At 32.7% G+C, this 13,825-nt stretch overlaps 1 protein-coding gene across 1 annotated transcript in view; it reads left to right on the top strand.

The window, feature by feature from the left end:
* The window catches only part of VPS13C (vacuolar protein sorting 13 homolog C), a 206,614-nt gene that overhangs the window by 124,227 nt on the left and 68,562 nt on the right, over positions 1 to 13,825 (top strand). Inside the window, exons 50-60 of the mRNA XM_043981954.1 lie at positions 596 to 765; positions 3,128 to 3,375; positions 4,291 to 4,520; positions 5,542 to 5,634; positions 7,748 to 8,113; positions 8,518 to 8,604; positions 9,393 to 9,548; positions 9,715 to 9,979; positions 10,947 to 11,107; positions 12,377 to 12,498; positions 13,037 to 13,331. Of these exons, the coding sequence (XP_043837889.1) occupies positions 596 to 765; positions 3,128 to 3,375; positions 4,291 to 4,520; positions 5,542 to 5,634; positions 7,748 to 8,113; positions 8,518 to 8,604; positions 9,393 to 9,548; positions 9,715 to 9,979; positions 10,947 to 11,107; positions 12,377 to 12,498; positions 13,037 to 13,331 (2,193 nt within the window). The remainder of the gene's footprint in view (positions 1 to 595; positions 766 to 3,127; positions 3,376 to 4,290; positions 4,521 to 5,541; positions 5,635 to 7,747; positions 8,114 to 8,517; positions 8,605 to 9,392; positions 9,549 to 9,714; positions 9,980 to 10,946; positions 11,108 to 12,376; positions 12,499 to 13,036; positions 13,332 to 13,825) is intronic.

Below are 13,825 nucleotides of genomic sequence, written 5' to 3'. Positions count from 1 at the left end.
ACATGTAATTGATAAATATTTAATGAAGTAAATAAAAATCTGTTGGGGGGGTGAAACAACAACACTCGGTCTTAAAAGTTCTATTTTGTGTGCCAAATTTGCAAGTATGTTTTCACTACTGTTTCTACTATTATAGTGTCTTATAGTCTAGTAACAGTTTCACACATAAACAGATAAGTGTGAACACTAAAGGATAAGAGTACTGCCCACAAAGTGGTACATGAAGTCCCAAAGTAAGCAGGATCATTATGAATTAAGGGATTTCAGAACAGTCTCATGAAAGAGGGGAATTGAAGTGGGACATCGAAAGGTGGGTAGGAATTTAATGGATGGAGAAAAGAGAGAGGAAGACCATTTTGTGTGGAATAGTATGAATAAAAGCATAGGGGCTAGAAAGCACATATTGACCAGAAAGGAAATTGTGTGCTTCAGTAGGTGTAACTTCTGGCAAAGACTCAAAGAACAGTTGTTTGTTAGTATGTTGAGTTGTCAAGGCAATTAAGTGCCCATAGAGTTCTATAATTCTGTGTGATTCTGTGATATTATTTAATTGCCATTCAGTTTTGTTTTCTTTCTCTTCAAAAATGTGCCATAGGGTTCCACACTTATATTTCACAGTGACCATTTACGTCTTGGTGAACTCAGATTACATCTTATGACTTCAGCAGGAAAGATGTGTAAGGATGGTTCATTGAATATCTGTCTTAAACTTCAGACTTGTACACTTGATGATCTCAGAGAAGGTGTTGAAAAAGCTACATCAAGGTTTGTTAATGCTCTGTTTTCGATGAAATACATATTTGAGATTGAAAAGTGTACTTGATTTACTAAGCTTGCTTGCTGAAATTAAAATTTTCATTGCTTAAAGTCTTATTTGAGATTGACTTATTTGACCAAGTATCATATAGTCATGCTTTTCATGGCAGATAGGAAATAGTACTTCTGATATACAAGACTTTAAGATTTAAGTTGGCAAAATGAACCATTTTTTTTTAAAGGAAGCTTTAATGATAAAATAAACTAAAACCTTGGGAGTAGAAATAAAGATAATATTGAAATATTTATTTGGGGGAAGGAGATGCTTTGGTAAAGTAGGGGCAGGATTAAGGGCTGGAACAATGATTTCACTGGTCTAGGGAACTCCTGGGTAAGGAAGCTTTTTACTAATGCAGGTTGGCATTTTCTCTACACTTTATGTTCTTAGAGAATTTCTCCAGTTGCTAAAAGTTAAGTAACTTGTTTGTTTACAATAAACACAATCTATCTTCCTTAAAATGGTGGAGGTTGCACTTCCTATGCTTAATTCTTTTGTTTTTTTTTTTTTTTTATTAGAAATATCCTTTATTGGGCAGCTAGGTGGCGCAGTGGATAGAGCACCGGCCCTGGATTCAGGAGTACCTGAGTTCAAATCTGGCCTCAGACACTTGACACTTACTAGCTGTGTGACCCTGGGCAAGTCACTTAACCCTCATTGCCCCGCAAAAAAACAAACAAAAAACAAACAAACAAACAAAAAAAAGAAATATCCTTTATGGTCTCCACAAATAGGGATTTCCATGTCATTTGAACTTTCTTTCATTAATCTACAGCAGTAATGAGAATTTCAAAGTAAACTTAAAAGAACCTTTTATTTTAATAACATTCTTAAGCTTTGTCCAAGTTCATAACTAAGAAGCACCTGCTTTTGTTTCTTTGGGGGAAAAAGGTTGATAATACCTAATTTAGCTTTGAAATTTCGTTGAACATATCCTATACATGATTCTCTATATTTGTTTTTAATGAATAACTTTGGATTTAACCAATATTTTTGAAGCAGCTTCTAACCTTCTTTCACTTCTTTCCAGAGGTGGGGGACTATTGCTGCATACAATATTAGACTTTTTTGACATGTTGGTTAGTTTTGTTGAACTGTTTTCCTTACTCTTTTTTCATTCTTTATTAGAAGAAATGGCTCTCTGAAAGGTAACAGGAAAGTATGTAAAGAGAAATACAGAAAGTATAAAAACAAAAAATATCAATAAAAGTTCATTTTTTAAAAAATTTGGCTACTAACTATTATTTATTATTATTATTATTATTGCAGTTAGGGTTAAGTGACTTGCCCAGGGTCACACAGCTAGTAAGTTTCAAGTGTCTAAGGCCAAATTTGAACTCAGGTCCTTCTGACTCCAGGGCTCTTTCTATTGTACCAACTGGCTGTCTCCAAAATTCATTTAAAAAAAATAAGTTTAATTATATTCATGTTTATTATTATTTACAATAGGCAGCTAGTTGCAAAGTGGATAGAATTCTGGGCCTCGAATGAAGAATACTTATCTTCCTGAGTTCAAATTCCTCCTCAGACACTTATTAGCTATGTGAGCCTTGGCAAGTCACTTTATCCTGTTTGCTTTAGTTTCCTCATCTGTAAAATGAGTTGAAGAAGGAAATGGTAAACCAATTCAGTATCTTTGCCAAGAAAACTCCAAATGGGATCATAGAGAATCAAATGTGACTGAAAAATGACTGAACTGAATTATGATAAATAATTTTGAAAAGAAAGAAAAGCAGGTTCTAGCATTATCTCTTTAAGTCAGCAAGTGGTACGTTGTTTACATTTGCCATCAACCCTACCCAGTAAGCTCTTATCTTATTGGTGACACATTCTTTTTGATCTAATCAAAATGTGTAATGCCTACCAGTTGTCCATAATAAACATTTAGCAAATATTTGCTGAATCAAACTAAATTAAATTGATTGGTCCTTCAGGTTGTCAAGGAAGGTGACAAAATCCAAGCCTTAAAGACCATTTTATTCCTATTTATATTTCTTTATCATTTTATTTTATTTACAGGTAAGATAAGGGGACTTCAGTCTTATAGAGTTAATGGAACCAGATCTATATATTCTTTAAAATGACTGAGTTTCTTCAAAAGATACTGGTTTGTTAACTTAGTATACTAATTAAAATAACCTATAATTGCTTAATAACATGGATCATACTTCAGTGATTGGCAGAGCATGTGTTGACTGATTAATTAACTTCCAGTTCATGCTGATCTGAACCAAATTTTGATGGGTTGAATGAAAGGTGAAAAACTAGTTATTTAGAAGTATGCTAAAATATTTAATCTTAATATTTTTTCAGAATGATTGACAAGAAGAATGGTCAAGATAAAAGTTCAATGATTGATATAAATTACAAGCAAGACAAAAACGGAAGTCAAATAGATGCTGTTCTTGACAAGTTGTTTGTATGTGCTAGTGTGGAGTTTCTAATGACAGTGGCAGATTTTTTTATCAAAGCTATTCCCCAAAGTTCACCAGCTGCAACTGAAAAAACCACACAGATTTCATTAAGGCAAACTACTTCAGCAAAAATCAAACCAGAGAGAGGTTGGTAGACTTTTTTTTATATCAGAAAAAGAAACAAAAGGAACATTATGGGCATGCAGATTAGACTTTAAAATGGTAGCATATCATTTCAAAAAAAGATTTACTGTTTAGAAATTCCCTAATGGAGCTGTATATTGGAAAGAGAAAAGTGATATTTAAGGAGATCTGTGTTCTCAAGACTACCTATTTAGGTCTCAGTTTCTTCATTTTTAAAATACGAGGATCATGCTAGACTATTTCCAAAGTGATCCTTGTTTGAGATATCTATATCCTTTAGTTTTGGAGTTTTGTTATATCTCAAAAAAAATCTTTATGTCTCATTAAACTTATAAAACCACTCACTAGGTAATTTTTATTTTCTCAGGTAAACTTGTTTTTTCCAGGCCTAGCCATTTCTTTAAATAATCACAAAAATGTTAAACACTAGAAACTGGGGCAGCTAGGTGGTGCAGTGGATAGAGCACCGGCCCTGGATTCAGGAGGACCTGAGTTCAAATCCGGCCTCAGACACAATACTTAGTAGTTGTGTGACCCTGGGCAAGTCACTTAATCCCAATTGCCTCACCAAAAAAAACCAAACAAAAAAACCACAACACTAGAAACTCTTATCTGTAGTTTAATTGCAAATTTTGTGTATAATAGACTTAAAAGTCCACAGAAAAGTAAAATTAAATAGGTACCAACTAATAACATCAATCAAAGATTTTCTTTGTGTCCCTTATTCTTTTATCCCCAAATATTTGAACATGCCAATAATTATGTCAAGAATTTGAAAGGAAGATTTTCCAGTATACTTAATCTTTCTGTGAATAATTGGTAGCTCTACAATACTCTATCTATATGATAATATTATTGTTATGAAATTCTGTCACCTTTTTGTGTCTTAGGCATTCTTTTTCCTATTTTTATCCTCAGAAAGTTCTGAAAGGTCAAATATGACTTTAAAGGCAAAGATAACAGATCCAGAAGTGGTATTTGTTGCCAGTTTGGCAAAGGCTGATGCCCCTGCTCTGACAGCATCATTTAAGTGTGACTTTTGTTTATCATCTTCCAAATTTGAACAGAAGATGGTAGCCTCTCTGAAAGACCTTAAGGTGTTGGCCTGCCCTTTTCTCAGAGAAAAAGGGGCAAAAAATGTTACTACGGTAAGAATCACTTCTGATTATAATTTTTAGGTTAGAGAACTGCAGAAATGAGTAATTAAAATTATTACACATCTAATTATTATATTGAGTGATAATTGAGTTTTAACGTAAATTGTTATTATTTTTTTCAATAGCATAAAGATATGGACTAGGAGAAATTTTTTTTACCAGCACCTAACAGATATCACACTTCATTTTATATCACTGTGGCAAACATGACTTTTACTAATTGTCCTAATTATTGTTCCAGTTACTTGGCATGCTTTACCTATTTGAATAGAGAATTATAAAATTGTGTTGTTAAAACTAATAACTTATTGATGTGTAGACTGATTTGAGAAAAGGAACATAGTTCTCCGCTTAGTTTAAGAAACTGAACTCTTATAAACTCTGTGTTTTTTAGGCAACATAATAGTCTAAAATTATTGAGACAGCAAAAATGGTTGCTTTTTAACCACTGAATTGATAGCATAAGTAAAAATTGTTAAATAAAAGTTATAGTATTTTTCTTAGTCTAACTACATTAATAGCTTTTGAACTTTTCGTGTGGCATATTATAATAACGTTTAATTAATGTCTTCAGTACATTATTTGTGGAGTCTGGAAAATTATAAACATATTCCAATGCGAGCTTTCTGTTAAATTACTATTTTTGAATAGTCTGTTAATTTTCCATTTAGCTGCTCTAATAAGCCTTTGAAGTATATTAAAATTATACCATGAAGAAAATATGTTTAGGGAGTTGGGGTAGGGGGAGTTGGTGAACACATGTTTATGTCACTGACTAAGGATTTCTTGTAAAGTAAAGTAAATAGAAGAGTTTTAAGTCTGTACTGCTATAAATTTTAAAGAGCTCAACATATTTGCTATAAAAGAGAAAAAAAATTGTCTTAAAGGATTTTAGCTAATATGAAAGGAATTGCTTTTTTCACTTGATATTTACTTAACATCTTGAGTTCTGAAAAGCACTGTACTCGTATATGTGCATTTAGACATATGAATTCCATTTCTTTTGCTTTAGGTTTTACAGCCTTGCACTTTACTTATGGAAAAACGTGAGCATGTTTCAGGAGAACAAAATATAGATGTTCTAGTTGAAGAATTTATAATTAAGGTTGGTACTGGTGAGAAATAAGTTTTTCCCCTCAAACAAGATTATAGATTTCTAAAGGTTAGAGACCACTTGTTTTGTTTTTTATCTGATGCAAAACCTAGCACATAGACATATATTTAATTGAATTAAAATATTGTTCCAAATTATAAAATAATTTATTCTTCTTTTGCTTTAAATATTACAATATAGTTTCTTCAGAAGAGCAGTCCTGTACAGATTTTTTTATATGGTGGTAGTTGTGTTGGTACGGAGTAGGATTATATATTTATTTGTAATAATCTCCCTTTATTAAAAATAGCATATTGAATATTTACAATGTGAAAGATATTGATCTATTTTGTGAGAATGAGGCAGTTTCTGCCCTAAAAAACTTCAGTATGATTCTAAATGAGCTGATGGATGAATGAGCCCAAGCATCCACAAAGATGGTAAGGAAGGGATTATCAGTTCACTGAGGGCATGAATTTTGTCTTATTTATTCTTTTTGTGTGTGTGTCTTATTTATTCTTGTATCTCTTGTATGGCCTAATGCAAAACAAAGTAGAATAAAAGTGTGTTAAAATGTTCAAAGCACTTTAGTGTAGGTCAGAAATGATGGAAAAGTCATATCTGATTGGAAAATAAGAGAAAACTTCACAGAGGAAACCTTATTTGAACTTGGCCTGGAATGTTAGTAGGGTTTAAATGGAAAGAATGTGGGAAGAAACATCCCAGCTCAGGGTCTGAGAAGCACAGAGGGAGCAAAAAAAAAAAAAAATGATATGTTTAAGGGTATTTAGGAGGTAGACACCAGGAATGAGACAATGAGTCCTGGAAGTAGAGCAGTGAGAGAGAAAGGAGTGGGAGTTCAGTGAAAGAGATATCATAGAGGAGTTGGCAAGTGACTGAACTGGGAATGGGAATGTCACCCACTATGGGCCAGAGTAGGAGGGGAAAGATTCTTGTAGGAGGGACGATTTGAGTTGAGCTTTAAAGATCAGGTAGGATTTGCGTAGGTATGAGAGAAACAAGGAACAATGAGAGCAAAGGTGTAGAGAGTGTCAGGTTCAGGTCTTGTTTGGCATATAAGAAGATCCACTAGTTTCACTGGAATTAAAAGGTTTTGAAGGGGAATAGTTTAAGATTGGAATTTTGACACATAAAGGAAAACTAATGAAGATATTTTAAGTGGGGAAAGGGAATAATTCCATGATCAAAGTGCTGTTTCAGAAGGATTAATTTGGTGGTAGTTTAAAATTATTTTGAGAAGATGGTGGGGTTTTGCAAAGTACAGGCATGAGAGAGTGAGGGTATGAATTGGGGTAGAGATGGAAAAGAAGGGATAGAAATGTAAATAATGTGCCAATGGAAGAATGAACTGGATAGCTCGAGAACTCTTTCTTGTCTCATGCTAACCTCACTGCCAGCTCTTAAAAAGCCAGGGTCACAGAATAACAGATGAACACCCCTGTGCATGTATTGAGTCCACATACAAGTAAAATAATAATTGTTATTATGGATATCTATATAGACCTTTGAAAGTGGCAACATGCTTTTCATATAATACTGTACTTGAGTATCACAACAATCTTGTGAGATGGGTACTAGAAGTCAATCAACAGGCATTTATCAAGCACCTTCGCTGTGCCAGGCACTGTGCCAGGTGTTAATGGTACAAATATAAAAGTGGGAGAGTCCCTGCTTTCAAGAAACTTTATATCATTAGGAGGCTACAATATGCTTAGAAATAAGTAAGAACAGAGTTTGTACAAAATAGAGGATAATTAGTAGGAAGTGTAGTAACAACTGGGGTAATCAGGAATCATCCCTGTTTTATAGCTGAGGAAATGAAAATGTAGAGAGGTTAACTGACTTGCCCAGAGCTGGGACTAGAAGTTGAAGAATTTCTGGTTTCCACTTATATTTTTAAGGTGACCCCAGTGTAAACATAATGAACTGAAAAGTTGCATAGTACTAGTGAAGTAATGCTTTCTTACATGAAATATAACTTTTCTTTTTTTAATTTCACACAAAATTTGAGGATTTGTTTTTTTAACTAAGATAAATTTTTCTTTATTATGTTTGTTGTCATATGGGGCAGCTTTGATTTATTTCTTGTGCTTTTTTTTTAAAGGTTTCACCAATAATTCTCAATACTGTAATGACGATCATAGCTGCTATGTCACGAAAGAAAAAAGATGATGATTCAAAAAGTACATCAAGCGGTATCGAAAACCTCTGGGGCATTAGGTCTATTGATGATTGTAATGCTTGGTTTCTTGGAGTCGACATGGCAACAGAAGTAACTGAAACATTCAAAGATCTTGAACAACCGTCAGTAAAGGAGAATTTTGTTACGGTTGTAAAATCTGTTCAAGTCACCTTTGAATGTGGCTTGGGGCATCGGACTATACCATTATTATTGATAGAGTCTAAATTTTCAGGAACTTTTACAAACTGGTCTTCTTTGATGGCTGCTACTGCTGACATGACACTTGAGGTACTGCCAACACATTTTCACCTTTCAGGGCAAATTTATTGCAGTGCTAAAGCCAAAATTCTAGTGTTAAAGTAATATGTTTTCTTTAGCAGTTCTTCACATTTAAATTTATAAATCTCTAATAAATTACATTGTTTAGTACAATTTATAATAATATTTATTGTTTCATTTTCTAAAACAAGTTATTTTTGGAAATCAACCATTTAGTACAAGAACAAACTAGAAGAAAAGGGGGTTAAGGAGCCTTCTTTGGGTACATTTATACAATTATGTGAATAATTTTAAATGACTATTGATATGTGCCATTAGCCATTAGGATTTTTTTCTCCTTGCTGCAGAAGCAGCCTTTAGTATTTGAGACTGGAACACTTTTCTTGTTTGAAATTTAATCCTATTTTTTCTAGGTTCACTATTACAATGAAATACATGCTGTCTGGGAACCTTTGATTGAGAGAGTGGAAGGAAACAGACAATGGAATTTAAAGCTTGAAGTAAGGGATCATAACTGTATTTTTTGTACCAATCTTTAATCTTAATGTATTCATCAACATATTCTACTGTATGAACCATATTCAGTTATCACTTAAAAGGACGTAGTGAAAAATTTTAACACAAATCCCAGATCCTTTTTTAATTGCTGTGATTGTAATCTCAATTGTAATATTAACTAATTTTCATAATATGTGTATGTGAGGCAGTGTGTCTTCAAAAGTTGTATATTGGAATTGACTTTCAGAGGTTGAAATTTAACCCCTCTGATTTATTTTTCCTCTTCATTAAAGGGAGATGAATATTATATCTAGCTCTCTTTGGTGTTAAATAGCTGGACACTGATAACTAGTGTGAAAATTTATCATTTCATTCATTGATAGGTATAATTGGCAAAAATATAGGAAAAGTAGCAAAACTACTCCATGTTAGTACATTCTTAAAAAATCATTTTGGACCTTTGAGTCACCTTGCCCTATTGTCTTTTAGATTGCTCATTAAGACATTATTACCAATTAGGCAGGTATCATCATTAAGTCAATAACTGTCCTACACGAGTATGTAAGAGAAGTAGTTTAGTAACTTTGAAAAAATAACCTTGGTGCTTCCATGACAAATTATGAAAGGTTTCCTTTTTCTATTAGCCATGTGCTAAAAGAAGGCTTATTTATGCCAACACTAAAATAAAGTATTTGTAGCATATTCATGTCAAATGATAGAGTGAAGTATGTTGAAAATTATTTGAATTTATGTAACTGTGATAGTTATTATTTTTTATTTTCCCTTACAGCTGAGGAATAACCCAGTCCAGGATAAAAGTTTGATGCCAGGAGATGATTTTATCTTTATTCCTGAGCCACAAACAGCAATTCACATTTCTTCAAGAGATACAATGAATATAACAATATCCAAATGCTGCCTCACAGTTTTCAACAACTTATCAAAGGTATACCTATTTGTTTAAAATGTAAATTACTTGAAAAGTATGAATATATAACAGTACATTTCCCTTAGCTAAATTGACTTGAATTGCTGAACAGCTATAGTGTAAGAGACTAAGTACTGTATGTTTTTCAGACTTGTACTAATATATATATATTTTTAAATTTCAGGCTTTTTCAGAGGGAACTGCATCTACTTTCGATTATTCTTTAAAAGATAGGGCTCCCTTCACAGTGAAGAATGCAATAGGTGTTCCTGTTAAGGTGCAGCCTAATTCTAATCTCCGAGTAATGGGCTCAGCTGGAAAAGGTGATATTTATGATGTTGATGTTGATCAGATTTTGGAACTGGAATATTCCACTTCAGAACCCTTGCATCGAGGGAAACTCTCTGTATTGAGCCGTCAAGAAAGCTCTCTCTTCACTCTGACTTTTGGTATATTATATTTATTTGATTGCAAAGTTGTCTTCTTTTTTAATGTGTAGGGATGAAACCTAATGTGTAACACTAATAAAAATTTTTTCTGGTCTTTCTTGTTCTAGGCTTCAAGATCCTTTGAAATTTAAACTAATACTTTAGTTTACTCTAACCTCCCAACTTTGCTTTCTTTTACTTGAAAAACTTTAATATTAGATTTCAGAAGTACTTTTTGTTTGTAGAATCAAATTTTAGCAGATGTTAGATTGAGGACTCATATCTAAGCACAGCCTGTTGGCATCACACCAAAACAGTGAAAACAGTACCAGATTAAAAGAACACCAACAAAAATGATGGCAAATAAATACCAACATTTCATCTCACTTTGCTGTCATATGAAACCTGATAAAATTTTTCTCCTTTAAAGACAGGGAGTAAGGGATAAAGTCCTAGACTTGGAGTCAGGAGGCCCTGGGTTCAAGTGCTGCTTCAGATACTTAATAACTTGTGTGATTCTGGGCAAAGCTGAGTGTCTGCACCTTTCTGAGCCTCAGTTTCCTCATCTGTTAAAATGAAGATAATGTTGCACTTTTTCATAGAACTATAGTCACGTATGAAAAGTTCTTTGAAAACACTAAAGCACTCTAAATGTGAGCTATTAGTAAAGTCAAATAGCTACAATTAATAGTGAAAATGTTCTTCCTTGATCTTTTTGTAAAATCAAGAATTACATCTAATATTTTGAGGATTGTACCAGAATGAATAAGGTACATGATCCAATGATCATTTTATTATATTTAATAATAGTCACCAAATAACCACGCTTTATCTACTGTCTGGGTTCTAGAAGCATGCTTGGTGAATTAGGTTTCTACAGAAATTTAATTTTTTGAGATTTAATTTTGCTCCTTTATTAAAATTATGATGCATTTTGATTTGCTTTTTTTGCCATTTTACTTATGTCAATCTTAATTATTTATATTAGTGCCTTATGGATATACAGAAGTAGCAAATATTCCCATTACACGACCTGGACGGAGATTATATAATGTACGGAATCCCTGTCTTAATTTTCCTGACTCAGCTTTGGTACAGATTGATGCAACAGAAGGGAATAAAGTGATTACCCTTCGGTCTTCTTTGCAGGTGAGACTTTAAAGTGTTCTTTTCTTATTCCAATTTGCTAGTGCATTTTTTTGTAACTGTTGCATTTTTCTGTGTCTATATATACATACACACATATTCTCTATATGCCAATACCTGTACACAGTATATCCTTTAATAGAATATCAACTTTTTGATATTAAGGTTTGTTTCATATTTTTTATTTGTATCCCCAATGCCTAGCATAGTTCTGGGTTTGTAGTAGGCACTTAATAAATTTGAGTGATTGGTCTGTGCTCCTTTAACTTGACATTTATTTTTCTTTATTAAAGACTTAAGACAAATAATGTAGTAAAAATTCATTAAGCCAACACTAGTTTATTTTTAAGCAGGCATTTTGAAACAATTTTTATTCCCTAGTTAGCTTGCTTTTCAACTTATTCTTTATTTAAAATATGTATTAATATAACTTAATTTTAAAAGACATTTTGAGGCCCTTTATGTTTTAGAATTTAATGAGTTCTTACTATACAGTAAGACTCAAAAATGAGTAGTATTTTTAGTGGAGGTTCTTGTGCAAGTAGTACTATGGCATTTAATTTTGTTTGTATTCAATTTTTTATTGCATTTTTCAAGAAATTATAAGTATATCAGAAAGAAAGCATTTAGAAAGTTTTTCATGTTTTGTGTTTTACATTTTTTTATCTTGTTTTGAAGTACTTCTGTGTTAAGATAATGGCTCCTGATTTCTTACTATTGAGAAAACTTAAAAAAAAAAATTTGCCACCTCACTTACTTTCCCAAACCATCCATAGTATTCATTATGCATAAATAAGCATTTTCTTTTGAATAGATTTAAAGTAATGATACCTGATGTGGCATCTTAGAATACAAAGGTACTGGTTATAACACTTAATATTTTAGGTACCTGCTATTCCTGTCTCTTGTTCTTCTCCTCATTCTCTACTGTTTGTCATCTTTCCCTACCTTTTAATAATCAGAGTTCCTCAAAACTCTGGCTTTTGTTCTCCTCTCCTCTCCTCTCCTGCATATAGATATGGGTATATATTATACATATACATATACATACACACACATATATACTTGAAAGGCAATGCAGACTAGCCTTATGCACTGGTTTCAGAGATGTTTTGAATAGTCTAATCATTTTCACCTCCAATATATTAATTTTTCAGTTTCAAGAAAGTGTTTTCTTTTTCAGTAAAAGTTTTTAGAGGCACTAGTATTTAGATACATGTTGAATTTTGGGGGCAAGGTTTAATTTAATAATAATGTCTTTCTGTTCCATAGATCAAGAACCATTTCTCTATTCCATTTACCATCTATAAATCTGTCAAGACTGCTAAGTTACTGGTACCCATTGGAACAGCCAAACCTGAAGAGGAATTCCATGTTCCATTAGATTCATATAGGTAGATTATTCCTTAATATCCAGAAATTTAAAATTTATGTTTTGAACTTCATAATTTTTTAAGTTAATTTTTTCTGACTGGGGATACACCTCCAAAATTTGATTTTATACCGAGAGCTAATGAGCTTTAAAGTAAAGTTTATTCTTACTTGAAGAAATGAATTATTGGCATATACTTATTATTGTACATTTTATTCCCCAGATCAAAAAAAATTAATGTATATTGGGCTTTGAAGTTATTTTCTAGATCTCTTTTAAGACTTGTTTTTACTGATTGTACATTTATTTGTGTGTCTTTTTTTTTTTTTTGAGGCAGTCAGGGTTAAGTGACTTGCCCAGGGTCATACAACTAACAAATGTCAAGTATCTGAGCCTGGATTTGAACTCAGGTCCTCCTGACTCTAGGGCCAGTGCTTTATCTATGGCACCACCTAGCTGCCCCTGTATCTCATTTTATATGGTTATTAATGTTTTAGAGGATACCTCTTCTGTTTTTGATTTCTTTAAACATGTTTTTTTCCCTATTTACTTTTCCATAGATGTCAATTGTTTGTTCAGCCAGCTGGAATCTTGAAGGGTCAATTTAAAGAGTCAACAACCTATATTTCTTGGAAGGAGGAGCTTCATAGAAGCAGTGAAGTCAGGTGCATTCTGCAGTGTCCATCTGCGGAAATCAACTTTCTACCACTAATAGTAAATACAGTTGCTGTTCCTGATGAATTAAGTTATATTTCTACTCATGGGGAAGATTGGGATCCAGCATACATTATCCATCTCTATCCATCCCTAATTTTGAGGAATCTGCTTCCATATACTTTAAGATATTTACTTGAGGTATGATTCTTATATATTGTTTGGCTAATATTGTTTCATGAAAATGAAATCAGTTTTAAATAGCAGTAGGACATAAGGACTGATATTACCATAAGATAATAATATAGGATGATTCTCTTTCAGTCTCTTTATTGCTCTATCAGTCTATTCCTTCATACCTGCCTACCTGTCTACACACATACATATACATACATACAAGTTATATAGTAATACAGCCAAGTATGTTTATTTGTTGAAGACATTTTGGGAGTTACTGCTATTAACTTCAGTTGACACACTTCTAGTTCCATACTTCTTCAGTTACTCATGTCTCTCTTTCCTTGATTTTTTCCTTAGCTGAATGGAATGTTGAATGGAAGACAATGATCTCTCCATAACATTTGTGTGTGTGTGTGTATATATATATATATATATATGAGTACGTGTGTATACAGGCATCTGGATGGTGCAGTAGATAAAACACTGGGCCTGGAGTTAGGAAGACATGAATTTAT

The sequence above is a fragment of the Dromiciops gliroides genome, chromosome 2, assembly GCF_019393635.1.
Source record: "Dromiciops gliroides isolate mDroGli1 chromosome 2, mDroGli1.pri, whole genome shotgun sequence".
Classification (NCBI taxonomy): Eukaryota; Metazoa; Chordata; class Mammalia; order Microbiotheria; family Microbiotheriidae; genus Dromiciops; species Dromiciops gliroides.
Note: the sequence above shows the minus strand (reverse complement) of the source record. Positions and strands in the feature narration are given on the sequence as shown.